The sequence below is a fragment of the Bos indicus genome, chromosome X (assembly GCF_029378745.1).
Source record: "Bos indicus isolate NIAB-ARS_2022 breed Sahiwal x Tharparkar chromosome X, NIAB-ARS_B.indTharparkar_mat_pri_1.0, whole genome shotgun sequence".
Taxonomy (NCBI): domain Eukaryota; kingdom Metazoa; phylum Chordata; class Mammalia; order Artiodactyla; family Bovidae; genus Bos; species Bos indicus.
The window spans coordinates 35,757,409-35,778,849 of NC_091789.1; the positions used below are offsets into that span (position 1 = coordinate 35,757,409).

Sequence of the window (21,441 nt, forward strand, 5' to 3'; positions counted from 1 at the left end):
ATTTGGAATAAATACCAATACCTTTTCCTTACCTAGAAAGTACTTCATAAACTGGCCCTTATTTTCTCTAAGCTCTTCTCCAACCACTGTACCTCCATAAATTAGCCAGTCTGGCTTTTCTCCTTCTCTAGAACGCTAAGAGGAGAAGGAAATAGCAACCCACTCCAGTGTTCTTGCCTAGAGAATCCTATGGACAGTGGAGCCTGGTGGGCTGCCATCTATGGGGTCGCACAGAATCGGACATGACTGAAGTGACTTAGCATGCATGCATGCATTGGAGAAGAAAATGGCAAACCACTCCAGTATTCTTGCCTGAAGAATCCTAGGGACAGAGGAGCCTGGTGGGCTGCCATCTATGGGGTTGCACAGAGTCGGACACGACTGAAGCAACTTAGCAGCAGCAGAACATTAAGAAAACCCCTGCTTAAGGATTAAGATATTATATAATCTATTATCTAAACTGGAACATTTTTGAGAATGAGAGGAGGCTTTATCAATAATTATATCAGAATGACAGGTGTAAGCCAGGACTATGCCAGGTTTAAAACTGGAATTAGATTCCCACACAAAACCAACACCCTGAAGGGCTCTGACCTCAGCATAGTGAAGTGAAGTGAATGTCGCTCACTTATGTCTGACTCTTTGCAACCCCATGGACAGTATAGTCCTTGGAATTCTCTAGGCCAGAATACTGGAGTGGGTAGCCTTTCCCTTCCCCAGGGGATCTTCCCAACCCAGGGATTAAACCCAGGTCTCTTGCATTGCAGGTGGATTCTTTACCAGCTAAGGCACAAGGGAAGCCCCTCAGCATAAGGGTGAATTAAATAAAATGAACTAGACAAAACCAATCCACAGCATGAAAATGAAGAAAGGAAACTTATCCAAGCATGAATTATGAAATAGAGAAGGGGTAAGGGGAAGCATTTCTACTGAGATTTAGCAACTTCAAATTTAATCTGAGCTAAATATTTAAATGTACACCTGGTTTGGGTCTTACAAACTGAGAAATTAACATAAAAATAGGTCTCAGGATGAGGATACCCCTAGACTGACTTACAAAAGCAAATACTCTAGAGGGGCATAGCCATAAATAAATGCTTGCTGAAAAAATATATGTAATTCACAACAATAAAACACCTAAGGAAATGGTCATAAGCAAGAGTCAGCCAATACGATATATAGCTCACCCCTCAAGAACCTCACATATGAGGGCTTCCCTGATAGCTCAGTGGGTAAAGAATCTGCCTGCAATGCAGAAGACCTGGTTCAATTCCTGGGTCAGAAAGATCCACTGGAGAAGGGATAGGCTACCCACTACAGTATTCTTGGGCTTCTTTGGTGCCTCAGCTGGTAAAGAATCAGCTATCCCACGTTGAAGGTCAGGAAGGGCGGCAGTGAGGAGATACCCCTCGTCCAAGGTAAGGAGCATTGGCTGCGCTTTGCTGGAGCAGCCATGAAGAGATACCCCACGCCCAAGGTAAGAGAAACCCAAGTAAGACGGTAGGTGTTGCAAGAGGGCATCAGAGGGCAGACACACTGAAACCATACTCACAGAAAACTAGTCAATCTAATCACACTAGGACCACAGCCTTGTCTAACTCAATGAAACTAAGCCATGCCCGTGTGGCAACCCAAGATGGGTGGGTCATGGTGGAGAGATCTGACAGAATGTGGTCCACTGGAGAAGGGAATGGCAAACCACTTCAGTATTCTTGCCTTGAGAACCCCATGAAAAGGCAAAATGATAGGATACTGAAAGAGAAACTCCCCAGGTCAGTAGGTGCCCAATATGCTACTGGAGATCAGTGGAGAAATAACTCCAGAAAGAACGAAGGGATGGAGCCAAAGCAAAAAGAATACCCAGCTGTGGATGTGACTGGTGATAGAAGCAAGGTCCGATGCTGTAAAGAGCAATATTGCATAGGAACCTGGAATGTCAGGTCCATGAATCAAGGCAAATTGGAAGTGGTCAAACAAGAGATGGCAAGAGTGAATGTTGACATTCTAGGAATCAGCGAACTGAAATGGACTGGAATGGGTGAATTTAACTCAGATGACCATTATATCTACTACGGCAGGCAGGAATCCCTCAGAAGAAATGGAGTAGCCATCATGGTCAACAAAAGAGTCCGAAATGCAGTACTTGGATGCAATCTCAAAAACGACAGAATGATCTCTGTTCGTTTCCAAGGCAAACCATTCAATATCACAGTAATCCAAGTCTATGCCCCAACCAGTAATGCTGAAGAAGCTGAAGTTGAACGGTTCTATGAAGACCTACAAGACCTTTTAGAACTAACACCCAAAAAAGATGTCCTTTTCATTATAGGGGACTGGAATGCAAAAGTAGGAAGTCAAGAAACACCTGAAGTAACAGGCAAATTTGGCCTTGGAATATGGAATGAAGCAGGGCAAAGACTAATAGAGTTTTGCCAAGAAAATGCACTGGTCATAACAAACACCCTCTTCCAACAACACAAGAGAAGACTCTATACATGGACATCACCAGATGGTCAACACCAAAATCAGATTGATTATATTCTTTGTTGCCAAAGATGGAGAAGCTCTATACAGTCAGCAAAAACAAGACCAGGAGCTAACTGTGGCTCAGGCCATGAACTCCTTATTGCCAAATTCAGACTTAAATTGAAGAAAGTAGGGAAAACCACTAGACCCTTCAGGTATGACCTAAATCAAATCCCTTATGATTATACAGTGGAAGTGAGAAATAGATTTAAGGGCCTAGAACTGATAGATAGAGTGCCTGATGAGCTATGGAATGAGGTTTGTGACATTGTACAGGAGATAGGGATCAAGACCATCCCCATGGAAAAGAAATGGAAAAAAGAAAAATGGCTGTCTGGGGAGGCCTTACAAATAGCTGTGAAAAGAAGAGAAGTGAAAAGCAAAGGAGAAAAGGAAAGATATGAACATCAGAATGCAGAGTTCCAAAGAATAGTAAGAAGAGATAAGAAAGCCTTCCTCAGCGATCAATGCAGAAATAGAGGAAAACAACAGAATGGGAAAGACTATAGAGATCTCTTCAAGAAAATCAGAGATACCAAGGGAACATTTCATGCAAAGATGGGCTAGATAAAGGACAGAAATTGTATGGACCTAACAGAAGCAGAAGATATTAAGAAGAGGTGGCAAGAATACACAGAAGAACTGTACAAAAAAGAGCTTCACGACCCAGAAATCATAATGGTGTGATCACTCACCTAGAGCCAGACATCCTGGAATGTGAAGTCAAGTGGGCCTTAGAAAGCATCACTACGAACAAAGCTAGTGGAGGTGATGGAATTCTAGTTGAGCTATACCAAATCCTGAAAGATAATGCTGTGAAAGTGCTGCACTCACTATGCCAGCAAATTTGGAAAACTCAGGAGTGGCCATAGGACTGGAAAAGGTCAGTTTTCATCCCAATGGCAAAGAAAGGCACTGCCAAAGAATGCTCAAACTACCACACAATTGCACTCATCTCACACGCTAGTAAAGTAGTGCTCAAAATTCTCCAAGCCAGGCTTCAGCAATACGTGAACTGTGAACTTCCTGATGGTCAAGCTGGTTTTAAAAAAGGCAGAGGAACCAGAGATCAAATTGCCAACATCCACCAGATCATGGAAAAAGCAAGACAGTTCCAGAAAAACATCTATTTCTGCTTTATTGACTATGTCAAAGCCTTTGACTGTGTGGATCACAATAAACTGTGGAAAATTCTGAAAGAGATGGGAATACCAGACCACCTGATCTGCCTCTTGAGAAATTTGTATGCAGGTCAGGAAGCAACAGTTAGAACTGAACATGGAACAACAGACTGGTTCCAAATAGGAAAAGGAGTACATCAAGGCTGTATATTGTCACCCTGTTTATTTAACTTATATGCAGAGTACATCATGAGAAACGCTGGACTGGAAGAAACACAAGCTGGAATCAAGACTGCCGGGAGAAATATCAATAACCACAGATATGCAGATGACACCACCCTTATGGCAGAAAGCGAAGAGGAACTAAAAAGCCTCTTGATGAAGGTGAAAGTGGAGAGTGAAAAAGCTGGCTTAAAGCTCAACATTCAGAAAACAAAGATCATGGCATCCGGTCCCATCTCTTCATGGGAAATAGATGGGGTAACAGTGGAAACAGTGTCATACTTCATTTTTCTGGGCTCCAAAATCACTGCAGATGGTGACTGCAGCCATGAAATTAAAAGACGCTTACTCCTTGGAAGGAAAGTTATGACTAACCTAGATAGCATATTAAAAAGCAAAGACATTACTTTGTCAACAAACGTCTTTCTAGTCAAGGCTATGGTTTTTCCAGTGGTCATGTATGGATGTGAGAGTTGGACTGTGAAGAAGGCTGAGCACTGAAGAATTGATGCTTTTGAACTGTGGTGTTGGAGAAGACTCTTGAGAGTCCCTTGGACTGCAAGGAGATCCAACCAGTCCATTCTGAAGGAGATCAGCCCTGGGATTTCTTTGGAAGGAATGATGCTAAAGCTGAAACTCCAGTACTTTGGACACCTCATGTGAAGAGTTGACCCATTGGAAAAGACTCTGATGCTGGGAGGGATGGGGGCAAGAGGAGAAGGGGACGACAGAGGATGAGATGGCTGGATGGCATCTCTGACTTGATGGATGTGAGTCTGAGTGAACTCCAGGAGTTGGCAATGGACAGGGAGGCCTGGCGTGCTGTGATTCATGGGGTCGCAAAGAACTGGACACAACTGAGCGACTGATCTGATCTGACAATACAGGTGACCTGGGTTCGATCCCTGGGTTGGGCAGATCCCCTGGAGAAGGGAATGGCTACCCACTCCAGATTCTGGCCTGGAGAATTCCATGGTCTGTAGTATAGTCCATGGGGTTGCAAAGAGTCGGACACAATTGATCAACTTTTACTTCACAAGAACCTCACACAACAGAATCAATTATATATTATAAAGGAACTACTGAATATATTAAAATGATAAAAGTATCAAGGGAGAGATTGAGAATATGAGAAAAGATAAAAACATTATGGGGTAGGAATGAGAAAACACAGATTTTAAAAAGATCTATTTGAAGTAAATGTTCTGTGAAACAAAAATAATGAGTCAATGGATATGTTATATAGAAGATTAAATATTATTGAACAGAGATTAGTGAACTGGAAAATACATGTGAAGAAAACTTTTTTCAGTGTATATTTCTAGCAAAGTTCTAAAGTTATGGACATAAGTTTGGATAAACTCCGGGAATTGGTGATGGATAGGGAAGCCTGGCGTGCTGCAGTCCATGGGGTTGCAAAAAGTCAGACACCATTGAGTGACTGAACTGAACTGAACTCAAAGTTAGAGAATAGAGAAAATGAGGAACAATAAAATACTAATGGATGAAAGTTTCTCAGAATTGTTGAAATATTAGTATAAGTATCTTAGTTTCAGGAACCTTAATCAGGGGGCAGTCTTAAGATGGTGGAGAAACAGGACAGGGATACCACTTTCTCCCCCACAAATTCATCGAAAGAACATTTGAACACTGAGAAAATTCCACAAAACAACTTCTCAGTGCTGGCAGAGGACATCAGGCACCCAGAAATGCAGCCTATTGTCTTTGAAAGGAGGTAGGACAAAATATAAAAGAGAGACAAAAGAGGTAGGGAGGAGATGTATCCCAGGAAGGGAGTCTTAAAAGAGAAGTTTCCAAACACCAGGAAACACTCTCACTGGCGGGTCTGTGGGGAATCTTAGAATCTCAGAGGGCAACATAACCAGGAGGAAAAATAAATAAATAATCAATTAAAAACCAACAGACCACATGCCTTACGGCAACTCCCAGTGCTCACAGCCACCACCAGCAAGTAGGCGCTGAACAGGCAGGTGCCCGCTGCATTGCTTAGGGTAAGGACCAGCTGGAATGCCCTGAGGGCAATATGAAGGAACTAATCTGAGATAGCAACCCAAACTGTGGGATAGCCAGAGATAGGGAGAGAGAAGAAAGAGAGAGAGAACTATCCTGCGAAAAGCCCTAACCTGAGGCACTGCTAGGGTTGCTCACAGAACAAAGAAAGAAAGAAAGTGAAGTTGCTCAGTCATGTCCGACTCTTTGAGACCCCATGGACTGTAGCCTACCAGGCTCCTCCATCCATGGGATTCTCCAGGCAAGAGTACTGGAGTGGGTTGCCATTGCCTTCTCTGTTTCACAGAACTAGAACAAATAATTTCACAATTTGTATGAAAATACAAAAAACCTCAAATAGCCAAAGCAATGTTGAGAAAGAAGAATGCAACTGGAGGAATCAATCTGCCTGACTTCAGGCTATATTACAGAGCTACACTCATCAAGACAGTATGGTACTGGCACAAAGACAGAAATATAGATCAATGGAACATAATAGAAAGCCCAGAGATAAATCTATGCACCTTTGGATACCTTATCTTTGACAAAGGAGGCAAAAATATACAACGGAGAAAAGACAATCTCTTTAACAAGTGGTGTTGGGAAAACTGGTCAACCACTTATAAAAGAATGAAACTAGAACACTTTCTAACACCATACACAAAAATAAACTCAACATGGATTAAAGATCAAAACGTAAGACCAGAATCTATAAAACTCCTAGCAGAAAACGTAGGCAAAACACTCTCTGACATAAATCACAGCAGGATCCTCTATGACCCAGCTCACAGAGTAATGAAATAAAAGCAAAAATAAACAAATGGGACCTAATTAAACTTAAAAGCTTTTTCACAAAGAGAGAAAATAATAGCAAATGAAGAAACTGACAAACAACTAATCTCAAAAATATACAAGCAACTCCTACAGCTCAATTCCAGAAAAATAAAGGACCCAATCAAAAAATGGGCCTAAGAATTAAACAGACACTTCTCCAAAGAAGACATACAGATGGCTAACAAACACATGAAAAGATGCTCAACATCACTCATTATCAGAGAAATGCAAATCAAAACCACAATGAGGTACCATTTCACGCCAGTCAGAATGGCTGTGATCCAAAAGTCTACAAGCAATAAATGCTGGAGAGGGTGTGGAGAAAAGGGAACCCTCTTACACTGTTGGTGGGAATGCAAACTAGTACGGCCACTATGGAGAACAGTGTGAAGATTCCTTAAAAACTGGAAACAGAACTGTCATATGACCCAGCAATCCCACTGCTGGGCATACACACTGAGGAAACCATAATTGAAAGAGACAAGTGTACCCCAATGTTCATCACAGCACTGTTTATAATAGCCAGAACATGGAAGCAATCTAGATGTCCATCAGCAGATGAATGGATAAGAAAGCTATGGTACATATACACAATGGAATATTACTCAGCCATTACAAAGAATACATTTGAAACAGTTCTAATGAGGTGGATGAACCTGGAGCCTATTATACAGAGTGAAGTAAGCCAGAAAGAAAAACACCAATACAGTATACTAACGCATATATATGGAATTTAGAATGATGGTAATGATAACCCTGTATGCGAGACAGCAAAAGAGACACAGATGTATAGAACAGTCTTTGGACTCTGTGGGAGAGGGCAAGGGTGTGAAGATTTGGGAGAATAGCTTTGAAACATGTATATTATCATATGTGAAATGGATCGCCAGTCCAGGTTCGATGCATGGGACAGGGTGCTCAGGGCTAGTGCCCTGGGATGACCCAGAGGGATGGGATGGGGAGGGAGGTGGGTGGGGGGTTCAGGATGGGGAACACATGTACACCCGTGGCTGATTCCTGACAATGTATGGCAAAACCGCTACAGTACTGTAAAGTAGTTAGCCTCCAATTAAAATGAATAAATTTATTAATAAAAAAACATTAATCAGTTGTGAGCTTAGTATAATAAAATATATCCAAGCCAATACACAATGAATTTGAAAAATACCAAAGAGGAGATCTTAAAAACAACAAAATAGAATAGGCATATTATCTATAAAGAGGTGACAATTTGATAGCAGACTTCTTGAAAGCAACAATAGAAGTCAAAAGAATTGTATAGCCAACTAGATTAACATGTAAGAGCGGTTTCAAAATAAAGATGAGTTTAGGTAAATAAAATACATTTTTTCTCATGGCTGGGTCACTCACAGAATTCAGGCCTCTTTCAGAAATCTCCATATCAGAGAAGTATTCTTTGACCATCCTATCATAAAGAGTAATCCCTCTTCCCCTTACTATGCATTATGTTTTTTCATGCATTATTTTGTCAGATAGCTCTGAAAAAAATGCACTTTCATTTGCTTGCTCTTTCTTTCATTCCACTAGCCTGGATGCTGCACAAGAACAGAGACTTTATTTAGTTCACTGCTATATCCCTAGCACCTAAAACCCTACCTGATCTATAGTAGCTAATCTATAAATATTTTTGAATTAAAAAATGACTGAATCCTTAGGAAAGGAACTGCTAAAATAATTTTTCATGTGGTTGAAAATGAAACCAGCAGGAAGACACAAGAAGGAATGGTGAGCAAAAGTGCTGACAAGCTTATGGGTAAACTAAACAAATAATGGCTCTCTACAAATGATGATAAGGGCTATGAAAACAAAGTAGAATAAATAACGACAGCAACCAAATGGAAGGAGAAAGCAAAGAGATGTGGATTGACGTATTCTTGTATTATTTGGAGAAGAGTGGAGATATTAAATTTAAGGTCAAGTATACATATTAATAAGGTAATCACCAAGGATATACTAGAAACAGAATGTAAAACTTACAAAAGAGGAAACACAAATGGGAATGTAGAAAAATGCTTCAGTCCCACAGAAAGGAAAGAAAAAATAAAGCATATAAGAATATGAGGGGAAAGAATACATAAGACAATAGAAATAAGCAATATAATCTAATGATAAATAAATAATGTAGTTATTTATTGTGTATTATATATAGAAGAGTCACAACTTAAGGGCGCATAAAAACACAGGTTGAAAATGAAGTGATGGAAACATATATGGGCAAATTTTGATCAAGATAAATCACAGAACTATAAAATACAAATAGCATGGATTGTAAGATAAACACTTTTCTTCAGGACAAACTATTACACTAAAAATGTGTATCAGGTAAAAAAAAAATTTATGTATGGGTAACATGGATTCAAAATATGTAAGGCAAAATCTTAATTGCAAGGAGAAAATGACAAACCCATAGATTTTCAATAAATGGAAGACCAATCAGGCCAATAATTTGTATGATGAAAGCATGTAAAGAATTCTTTTGACAACCATGAACTAAGGAATACACATATACTTATCTACTTAACAATTAGTTAACATATCTTTTTCACCAAAAATAGATGATCATATGCTGTCATAAAGCAAATCAAAGAAACAAAAAAGATTTCATATCCTATACACCATCTTCTTTTAATATGAGGCATTAAATTAGAAATTAATAACAAAGTTTTACATTTGAAAATTAGAAAACACTAAAAATTTTCCAAAAAAAAGAAGAAATCATAAATGATATTAGAAAATACTTAGAACTGAATAACAGTGAAAACACTCACAAAATGAAATCTTATATTCAATACTTCATATGAAATGACATCTAATTGATACTGCATGAATTTTTCTGCTGTTGTATTAGTTTCTGCTGTACAACAAAGTAAATCAGCTACATATATATATATATCCCATCCCTCTCTGACCTCCCTCCCAACAAAGACCCAGCACAGTCAAATAAATAAAGAAATAAAATATTTTAAATATCATTATCAAGTTTTATTCTTCCAGAAAATGTAAAGGTGTCCTAATAAGTAAAAAAACCTGTTAATTTAATTAGACATGTTAACAGATTAAAAGAAAAAAAAATCACACAATCATCCTAATAGGGGACAAAACAGAAGTTGAAAATTTTTCAATTAAACACATACTTTTTAGAAAATTAGAACTAGAACAGAGTGCATATCTGCCATATTCATTATTGCCCATAGTCATTTGTTTGGCCTTTCTAGGATATCTTACAGAAATTCCCATATTATAAGTTCTGCCTTCCTAAATTGAGCCAAAACTCAAAATTCCCAGCTTTTCTTGTAGTTAGAATCAGACTAAATGCCCTAGTTATCACCAAGCACACAAATGCCACAAGAAACTTCAATTCAGAAGTTACAGCATGAGTAAACAGGATCTACATGGAGTTTCTACTTTTGCTAATTCAGGTGGTAACAAGTATCTTGTCTTTAGTGGTATACATTGGCTACTAAACACATAAAAAGATGCTTAACTTCAAAGTTCATCAGAAAAATGCAAATAATATCAATTAGATGTCATTTCATATACATCAGAATGGCAAAAACAAAGTGCAACAATATGAATCATTATCAAAAGTGCAGAGAAATGGAACTCATACACTTCTAATAGGATAAGAAATTGGTACAACCTCATCACAAGAATTATTTGACCCTATCTGAAAAACATGAAATGTTTGCAAACCCTGCAAATCAGAAATGTTATCTGTAGGTACACACCCTACAGAAACTCAAATGTGTTCACAAAAAGATGTGTACAAGAACATTTGTTTTTAATAGCAAAAAACCATTGTTTTTAATAGAAAAAAGCTGGAAACAGTCTAAATGCACATTGACATGAGAATTGAATGTATTAATATGAATAAATATTCATATGCTTTAAAAGTCTATAGCAGTTAAATGAACTAGGTTAAGAGCATCAAAAATAACTTTCAGTACAGTAAAAGATATGTTGTAAAATGATAAACAAGCTATGACACTTTTTAATTATTATAGTTTGAAAACATGAAAACCACTATTATTTTATTCATTATAATATTGCTATTTCATGTGATATATATATAGAGTTGGACCATAAAGCAGGCTGAGCACTGAAGAATTGGTGCTTTCAAACTGCAGTGCTGGAAAAGACTCTTGAGAGTCCCCTGGACAGCAAGGAGATCAAACCAGTCAATCCTAAAGTAAATCAACCCTGAATATTCATTGGAAGAACTAATGGTGAAGCTCCAATACTTTGGCCACCTGATGCAAAGAGCCATCTTTGGAAAACACCCTGATGCTGGGAAAGAGAAGGTGGTGGCAGAAGATGAGATGGTTAGATAGCATCACTAACTCAATGGACAGGAATTTGAGCAGACTCCAGGAGATAGCGGAGGACAGAGGACCCTGGTGTGCTGTAGTCCATGGGGTTGCAAAGAGTTGGACACAATTTAGTGACTGAACAACAAATACATCCTCAGTTATAGGTCTAGAGTATGCATTGGAATGGCCAAAAAAAGCAAATTCATGGTTATTATTATCTCTGAGGAGGAAGGGAAGGAGAGAAATAGGATCAGGAGGATACACAGGGGATTTATTTATACCTTTAAAGATTATATTTCTAATATGAAAATAAATATAGGAAAAATTTCAAGATTTAAAAAAGTTGTTGTTATTCAGTTGTGCCCAACTCTTTGCGACCCCGTGAACTACAGCACACCAGGCTTAAAAAAGCTGGGTGATGGTTACCCAGTTTTTTAATGTGTTATTCTCTACACAGTCAAAACTACTGGGGAAAATCACATAGTAATTATTTGCTCTATAAGTATCGCATGACTTTTGGCTAAAAGCAATTCAATTTTGACCTGACCTTCTAGAAATGCAATCAATTCCTTCCTTGCAAATTGAGCCTTTGTATACTCTCCAAGGATGATTGCCTCCAAATTGACAAATGAATTCTGTTGTTTTGTGAGGCATTTAAATCAAATCTTCCAGATAATAAGCCTAAGTCTGCCTCCTGGGAAAGGTACTTAATACATTTCCTACACTGCTCAGAGATGACACAAAGCTCAAGGGGAAGAATTTCTGGCTTGGTGTTGAAGCTTGAATGTCTTCAACTCTCTAACACTGCACTGTGTATCAGTGCAGGCTTCCAGAAAGGGCGTGTGTGGCTGGATCAATTTAGCCGGGTCTCGGGACCATCCAGTCCTCGCTTTGCTCTTTGCCTCCTCTCTATTCTCTATTTAGGAAAACCACAATCTACATGCCTCTTTTCAGTTGTATTTAGCCTCTGACATAGTCTTACTGGTATTGTTTATGTGTTCTGCCTGTCTACAAAAGAGTAGTCCAGGAGATTCATGATCATGGACTCCTAGGCAAAACACTACAGACACGAACTCCTTTCAATGTTGCATCTGGGAATATGGTATACTATAGAAAAAGAGGAAACCGACAGCTTATGAGGCTTTCAAAATGCTCCCCTTCACTCTATGCATGAGGACACCAGTAAGGGAGGACTTGAAGTGGACACAGCCACTTTATTCCAGTGTTGAGGAAGAAACAGGTCCAATAATTTCAAGCCCACTACCACGGGAAAAAAGTCCCTATGTGGACTTTCTTTTTATTTAACACCATTTTTTCCCATGCAGTCTTTCGATACTTTGATAACTGCATGACTTTCATAAGCAGAAGTCCAACTAAAATGTATATCACCCGAATCTGTTAAAAAGAATTAAGATTATAATATATCTTATGGGTCCTCATTTCCCATGCCTCCATTTTTTAAATAAATTAGTTTATTTTGGTTAAGCTAGGTGGTTAGTTCTGTTAGTGTATTGTCTACTTTCATCATTACCTGGCTGTCCACTATATAGCCTAGGAAGTTTCTCCCAGATTATTAAGGCATGATTGACAAATAAAAATGGCATATTTTGGTTATACGATGTGATTTTTAAAGGTCCATGACATGATGATTTAATATATACATTGTGAAATGATTACCACAATCAAATTAACACACCTATCACTTCATGTAGTCACTGTTTATGTGTGTGCATGCATGTATGTGTGTTGAGAACATTTAATAGCTACTCTCTTTAAAAATATTAGCTGTTGGAATGGGGTGGATGGTGAGAGGGAGGTCCAAGATGGAGGGGACATATGTCTAACTATGGCTGATTCATGTTGATGTATGACAGAAACCAACACAATACTGTAAAGCAATTATCCTTCAATTAAAAATAAATAAAATTTTAAAATTTAGCTGTTAACTTTCTACTTTCCTTTCCAATCACTGACCATTTGAATACCCTACCATTGTTAAACCAGCATCCCACTTTTTCTTCATTCTAATTCAGAGGATCTTGACCAGGGAAAACTACCATTGGTCAAGAACCACTGCTCACTGGTAAGGAATAGACAGATTCAATTTGTGAGACAAGTAGAAATGAAACTGCATTTTTCATTATACCTCCCTGTCATTGCCACCTCTGCCATCTTTCCATATATTGACTGAGAAAAGTCTAAAATATCCTAAAAATAGAAAATCATAGATAGTCACATGACTTCAGTTCATTCAAATTGACATTATATCCCTTGTTCTGTTTCTTTTCTGGGAGACTATCAACACAGGATTAATATTACTGCTGAAAAACTATGTATTGTGTGATCATCCAGCTCCATTTGCTACAAATGGTCAACACATGTTTTTATTCATAATGCTTGTAAAGTATATTAATGCATATATATGGAATTTAGAAAGATGGTAACAATGACCCTATATGTGAAACAGCAAAAGAGACACAGATGTAAAGAACAGACTTTTGAACTCTGTGGGAGAAGGCGAGGGTGGGATGATTTGAGAGAATAGCATTGAAACATGTGTATTATCATATGTGAAACAGATCGCCAGTCCAGGTTCAATGCATGAGACAGCGTGCTCAGGGCTGGTGCGCTGGGATGACCCTGAGGGATGGGATGGGGAGGGAGGTGGGAGAGGGGTTCAGGATGGGGAAAACATGTACACCCATGGCTGATTCATGTCAATGTATGGCAAAAACCACTACAATATTGTAAAGTAATTAGCCTCCAATTAACATAAATAAATTTTTAAAAAAGAAATTAGATATAAACATAAATGATTGTCTTTTAATAGTATTTATATGTTGGGGTTAGGTTTGTTTTCCTCTATTTAAAAATAAAATTCTGGGGAAGTCTTTACTTCAAAAAAAATAAAATAAAAAATAAAAAAGAAATGTATTTGACATGTGTTCTGCCTCTGAAGAACTTTCATCCAAGTGGAGGAACACAGTCATTATTTTCCCCTCAAATTTAATTTGTTTCATCTCATTCATTCTTAAATTTAACAAATAGTTGAGAGTCTGCCAACTGACGAACACCAAGTTAGGCATTGGTGGTACTGAGATTGACAAAACAGACATGACTCTTCATTGAGCTGTCAAACTCAGGATCAATGTCTGTGGGAGGCAGTGTTTGACCAAGGAGCGCAATGGCTACAAAGGGCTATGGCTGGTGCTGGTTCAGTGCTCAAACTGCCACCACAACTTTCCCACTTTGTGAATAAAAGACTGTCTCTATTTCCTTAGACAATCAGGCACCAAAGCTCCCTGTTTGAGTGAAAGAAAGTCAAGAACCCAGCTAGCCAGCCCTAATTTTCATTTACTTTTCCAAGTAGTATGTGGGCTCAGGGGAGCTTGCTTTCTTGATTCAATTAATTACTAAAGTCACACGACTATCTGATGTTTCTTCCGAAGTCATCCCTGATCCTGCCACAATTGCCACAGTCTATTAAGTAGTATGGGAAGAAAATTTTTAAAACACCAGAAATTTGTTTCCCAGCCAGACTGATCATAGCTATTCTGCCTTGTGATAGGATGGAAGTTCAGCGAAAAATAACCTGAAATGTATTTGACCAAAGGCTGCTCTATCAGGAAAGGACCATTCTGTTATTTCTGCTTAATCATGGGTCAGTGCAGGGGACAGACAAGTGGAAGATGAAACTTCAGAAGATAAAACGTCTGGATTGTTTGAAGTGTCTCCAGAGCCTATGCATACCCATGTGTGCCTTCTTGGGTGGGAAAAGAGCAAGGAGACAAGCTGGTTTGGGCAGGGGCTATGTGAATATTTCTGTAGTATCTCAGAATTGGGGTATCTGTTTGTATATGTGTGTCTGTGGAGTGCCTGGGGTAGTGTGTAAGCTGTTTTTTTTTTTTATTATTCTGCATATACTTTCTTATTTTGCCTCAATGTATTTATGGATGTAGATTATGTTGTGTGTGTGTGTGTGTTCAAACAGTAGCTACAGTTCCTTTCTTATGAAAATATTAATCAATCACTAATTCCCAGTAATAAAAAAGAGAGCTGCACCTGCCTGGAGAATTTGGTTATCACTCTGGCTGGCCTCACAACCACTTATGACTTCCTCTCCTGAGAACTAGCTTGTTTCTCCAGTTGACTCCTACACTCCTACACTCCTTCCTTCCCTGATTGAAGGAAGACCCCAGTAAAGACATGCCTAAACCACTTCTCAGCTCCCAGTCTTTTCCCCCTTGTAGTTCATCCTATACAGACTGCCAGATGAATCATTCTAAAATAATGGCTCCGCATTACCTGTAGGAAAATCTATCATGACACTACACAACCATTTGTGTTTACCCAAAAGATCTAAATAAGCTTTGACCCTGCTAAGTAGTAGTCCCACTGAAGATAAAGAAAAATATCTATATAGTGAGCAGGGACATTTCATATTTTTGAACATATTTTTTTTCTGATTTTAAGATTTTTTTTTCAACCCAAAGTCACGCATTCAACAAGACTTTATGGACCATCTAATAACTTCAGACATTCTGAGCAGATAATAGCTTCTTTGTCTTGCATCATGATAATCTTTCAAAAATCTAATATTTAGAATCTGAAGTAGGTATTTATCAGGTCCTCCATTATGACAAGGTCTCGTGTCTGAACTCTCCACTGCATTCTTTACTTTGGCAGCAAGGGAGAAAGGTAGTAGCAGGGGAAGTCCTCGTAGATGGCTCATGAATCATCCCCTTGCTAGTTCTGCTATAGTCATCGTTTAGTAACTCAGTCATGTCCAACTCTTTGCAACCCCAAGGACTGCAGTCCACCAGGCTCCTCTGTCCATGGGATTCTCCAGGCAAGAAGACTAGAGTGGATTGCCATTTCCTTCTCCAGGGGATTTTCCCGACCCAGGGATCAAACCTGCATTCCCATTGGAAGGCAGATTCTTTACCACTGAGTCACCTGGGAAGCCCAGTTCTGCTGTGCCCTGCCCTATTCCTTGAATCTGCTCTGAAGCTCTCCTCCTCCTTACACCTACTCACATCTATAGAAGAACCAGTGTCTAGAAGTAGGTTTGACTCTTCCCCCAAATGGTTTGCATTGCTGTGGTCTGTCCACTTCCCCAGTGAGTGCTTGTTTGCAAGGAGTGGACGTCTTAAATGATACCACCAGTTGCTAGACTGAGAGTCCTCCACCACCTGCCCTTCTCATATGACCTATTTGTGCTAATTTGTGTGTGGTGGACCAAATATAAAGGGTGAGGGTCAGAGAAAGTTTAATTGAGAATAGGGAGCCAAGCTGAATTTTGAAAGACATGTTGTAGAAAGAAGGGAATGGTACTCCTAATGGGGGGGGGGTTATATGCTTGATATGTGAATAGGCGGGGAGAGCAGGGCAAAAGATGCATTTAGTTAAGTGTAGGACAGTGAGGGTAGGGAATTCATGAGATAAGACTTCTCCTCAGAATATAGTTCCAAGGCCCTGCCACAGGAAAACCCCAATTGGTTTACTTTGACCTGTTGCATAATCTTTCACTTTTACCTTTGCAGAAACCATACTTACCATGTCAGTGTCTGACACAGGGCCAAAACTGGTCACATAGATGTCAGTCTTCACTTCAGTCACTGCATCTGGTTGAAAGAAAATAGAAAAGCAGAGTGTTAGGAAAGCCTGTTGCCTTAGCTCACATAGAGTCCAGTGCTGTTCTCCAAAAGAAAGCGAACTTACTACTTCTAAGAAAGAATATTTGGTAAAATCATAGGAAAACCCCTCAAAAAACTCTCATTTGTACTACTTCTTCACAGAGAATGTGCTCAGTATAGGAACAAAGTCCATCCCTTTAAATACCATTGAGAGTAACAGCAGAATTCCCAAACTCCAGGGCCTTTGGAGATCTCCAACACTCACACAAGCTGGGATGTCACACCAGGATTACCCTTACCTGTGGCACATTACAGATGTTCAGGACATAGGATGATTGCACTGCCACTTCCTAGCCCACTTAAAGTAGGGAGGGGATGTGTGACTGGTTTTGGTTATAGGAAGAAGAAATATGTGTCCCTTCCTTTGGAACAAATAATTTCCAATGCAAGACACTCCCTGCCATGGTAATCATGGAAACATATGTTTACATGGAGCTACTATAAGACTGAAATGGCCTGGAATGATGATCCAGAACTTGGAGGATAAGTGCCCTGGAAAGTTGCCTGGACCTATAATAGATTTTGCATCAATGAGAAGTAAACTTCTGTGGGGTTAAGTGACTGAGATTTGGAGATGATGATAGCCCCTGATATACACTTTGCATGTTTCCATTATAACTGTCTGTTTACTTGTCTGCTTTCCCACAAAACGCAAGAGCTCCTAAAGGGCAGTGTTCCTGTTTTGTTACCTGTTTGTACTCAGTAGATAGAAAAGGAGCCTGTTAACTCTGAAAGTGCTCACTGAACATTTTTGGTATTAATGGATGAATCTTATCACATATATATTTGCCAAGTTGCAAAATGATACTCAGAGAAGTGAAATGACTACACTGCTAAGTTTCCCCTTTCCTCCTTCTGTCAGCCCTATTTACTGCATTGCAGCCAACCCACTCCAACATACCTCAAACAGAGCACAGGATAGCCTTCTTCAGCTTCTCAAAGTCAATGAGACCCTACCAAACACCTCATCATTACAGTTAACTCAAGCAAGGCTCACTCCAGTCCAGCATGAAAGTGAAAGTGTTAGTCACTCAGTCGTGCTCTACTCTTTGCAACCCCATGGACTGTAGCCCACCAAGCTCCTCTGTCCATGGGATTCTCCAGGCAAGGATACTGCAGTGGGTTGCCATTTCCTTTTCCAGGGGATCTTCCCGACCCAAGGATCGAACCTGGGTCTCCCACATTGGAGGCAGGTTCTTTACTGTCTGAACCACCTGAGGTTCCCTCCAGCCCAGCATACCTGACCCCAGCAGCGCATGTCAGTAGCACAGCTAGTACACATAAAGCCCACATAGGACTTGATAATCAGGTTGGTTACTGCAGTCAATGGCACTATTTTCTTAATTTTAAAATTTATATTTCCTTTTCTAATTGAACTATAGTTGATTTAAAATATTATGTTCATCTTAAGGGTACAATATTGCAACTCAATATTTTATAGATTATATTCCATTTAAAGTTATTATAAAATATTGGTTGTAGTCCCTGTGCTGTATATTACACTATTTCTTCTACCTCATGGAAAGGTAATGGACAAAGCAACTCCATTTATAGCATGTTTACTATATCCATCCAGTCCTGGGTCCTAGCCCAGATTTACTTTATATCTTGTTGACTTCCCATTTTCCAGAGCCATCCCTTAGGCTTAATACATTGCTCCTCTATACAGGCACATATTATACTCAAGGACACTGCACACATCCACAAACATTCCATTTTCAAAAGAGACTATGAGTATCATTTAATAATCATCAAAGATATAGTCAATTCACCAAAACACACAATTTACTTCCAAGCTTATTCAGCAAATAACATGTCTCAAACTAGAGTTGTATTTTAAGTATTTGGACTTTCATCTAGAGCACAGTCTTCCCCCTATTTCTGTGCTTCAAGAACAAGAGACAATACTTCAGAATTCAGAACATACACCCTAAAGATTTGTCCCTTCAGATACACTGCCACATTCACTGGCTGTAGAAACATTGCCCTACCCCAAAGTACATAAAACACAATTAATTAATGGGAGAGATCACAATTACAGTTGAATCCAATATTCCAGGCAGGACATAGTTAGACACAGAACAACTTTCTAAACCAATTTAATTGTAAAAGTGGGCTTCCCAGGTGGCTCAGTGGTAAAGAACCTGTCTGTCAATGCAGGAGATATAAGATGCTGGTTTGACCCCTGGGTTGGGGAGATCCCCTGGAGTAGGGCATGGCAACCAACTCCAGTATTCTTGCCTGGGAAATCCCATGGACAGAGGAGCCTGGTGGGCTACAGTCCATAGGGTCACAAAGAGTTGGACACATCTGAAGCTACTTAGCACGCAAGATAGTTATGCAGATTAAAAACAGGCACCCATACTATAAAAGAAAAGAAAGTGAAGTTGCTCAGTCGTGTCCAACTCTTTGCAACCCCATGGACTGTAGCCCAGGCTTCTCCATCCATGGAATTTTCCAGGCATGAGTACTGGAGTGGGTTGCCATTTCCTTCTCCAGGGGATCTTTCCGACCCAGGGATTGAACCTGGGTCTCCCGCATTGTAGGCAGATGCTTTACCATCTGAGCCACCAGGGAATCTTATAAAAGAAAAAGGAGAAGACAATTAGTAGTGATAAAGTCAGGAGACTGCTTTAGTTCCAAGAGGACAGTGGAGTCACTGTAGGTAGAAAAGAAGAGTCTTGGGCTGGGATAGGAAGGCTTACTTACATTCTGGATCTGACCTTGACTTTCTGAATGCGTTAAGATTTTTTTTTTTTCCTTTTGGCTTTTCTCTTGTACAGGAGGTTTGTTACCAAACACATTTGAATTTTCTCTCTGCTCTGACTAGGAACTCTGACAGTGCAAAAAGCATGTGACTAAAAGTGTCCAGTGGTAGCAAAAGGCAAGTTTATTCTGCTGCCTGAAGAAGGTAGGTCAGTATGATCAGACCACCAAAGATGGCTGTTCTCTTGTTCTCTGTACATCCACCTGCTGGACCAGTCTCTGCTTCACCTACAGCCCACTCCCATGACTGATCTTCTCTCTTAGTCATAGAGGCTGATAAGTAAATGCCTACTCACTTCTGGCCCCAGTTAGTGACTGATCTAATCTTAAGATCAGAACTATCTCCACTATGATGATTCATCACAGTGGCAGTGAGGGGTGCACCCCTCTACTGCTTTCCCTGGCAACTGATAAGCATCAACCTAACATCAATTCCCCCCATTACTGGTAACCTCCTTCCCACCCATTGATTGCTAAGAAGAGGCTGCTTTCCCAATGAACTAGGTCTCAGCCAAGCTTCAGAACTTTCTCTGACTTGGAAGCAGGGAAAGACTTAGGAAGTTTGGTCTATTACAGTGGACACAAATTCATTCTTACTCTATTTCTGTCCCATTTTGAAAGAATCTGGTAGGTGAGAGAATTAGGGGAATTGATACTAAATGAAGGGTAGGTAAAGAAGTGGGGAGAAAGAAAGAAAGAAAAAGAGAGGGGAGGGAGGAAGGTAATTAGAATCTGATTAGAGGGAAAAGCAGAATTAGAAAGGATGAATGACAAGAGTGAGAAGAGGAAATTAAAACAGTTAGACAGCAAGAGATAGCAAGAGCTAACAGAACTAAAGAAAGACAAAGCAAGAGAAAAATGCTAAAAGAAAAAGAGAAGTAATGCTCTTGTCACCAAAGAAGCCAGAAATCTCTCAAGGAGTAGGGTGTGAAGATAGGGATTGTCACTTGTATCATGGCAGCACAAGTGACGGAGGGCTCTGAATTTATGTTACCATCCTTAGATCTCTAGCCCTCTACTCTAAGAGCAGGTAAACACATGGATATTTGACATTTCTCCAGTGTCCCATACAGGGACCACAAAGCCCCAATTACTAAATCCCATCTTTTGACTAGGAAATCTAGGTGCTTTGGAGCAGTATATGTGCCAACACACAGAAGTACCCTGCAGAAGTATTGTACAGTGATTAACAGCATCACTAACTGGATCTGAATTTAGGTTCTGTCATTTACTCTTTGTGTGCGTTTGTCACTTAACTTTTTTATGCCAGTTTCTTCATCTGGAAAATTAGGATAATGATACCACATATTTCAGAATTGCTCTGAGGATTTAAGGAGACAGTATTGAGGCCAGTATTTAGAACAAATCCAGTGCTCACTATATGTTAGCTGTTGCTGCAGCTTAATACTATTCCAGAGGCGAGGCCACATGAGCCACCCATAAGGCCAGGTGGACACAGAACTCACCCAGAAGTCTAAGGTCCTCAATTCCAGACAAAGAAGAGAGTATCCACCCACCACTCCAGCTCCTCTGTGCGAAGGAATAATTAGAAGTTTGCTATTTCATTTAATTAAATGAAAAGACCAGTGAATTAGACTAAAATTAGTGAGGGCTACAATTCATAGTCTAGCCCCTGTTGACAGCCTTCTCCTTTTTCAAATGTAAGAAATTATTTAATTGGGAGATGAGTGGAATTCTTTCTTATTTTTAAACAAATACTTTCTTTGTTCCTTGGCTCTTTTTAAATTACTTTGAAGATCTAATTTCCTTCAAATATTACCTTCTGAAACTAAAGGTTAACAGAATTATCTTTTCCTTTTGCAAATTTACTGTGGTATTGCAAGTAAAATTCCAATAAAATAAATTGGAAGTAAAATATAAACTTGAAATTTATATTTATATAAACACACATGCCTTTAGCCCTCAGCAGGACTC

General features: G+C 39.5%; 1 protein-coding gene across 1 annotated transcript in view; it reads right to left on the minus strand.

Annotated features, from left to right (window-relative positions):
* GABRA3 (gamma-aminobutyric acid type A receptor subunit alpha3) overlaps positions 1–21,441 on the minus strand; it is a 240,934-nt gene that overhangs the window by 80,190 nt on the left and 139,303 nt on the right. Inside the window, exon 4 of the mRNA XM_019956417.2 lies at positions 16,601–16,668. Within this exon, the coding sequence (XP_019811976.1) occupies positions 16,601–16,668 (68 nt within the window). The remainder of the gene's footprint in view (positions 1–16,600; positions 16,669–21,441) is intronic.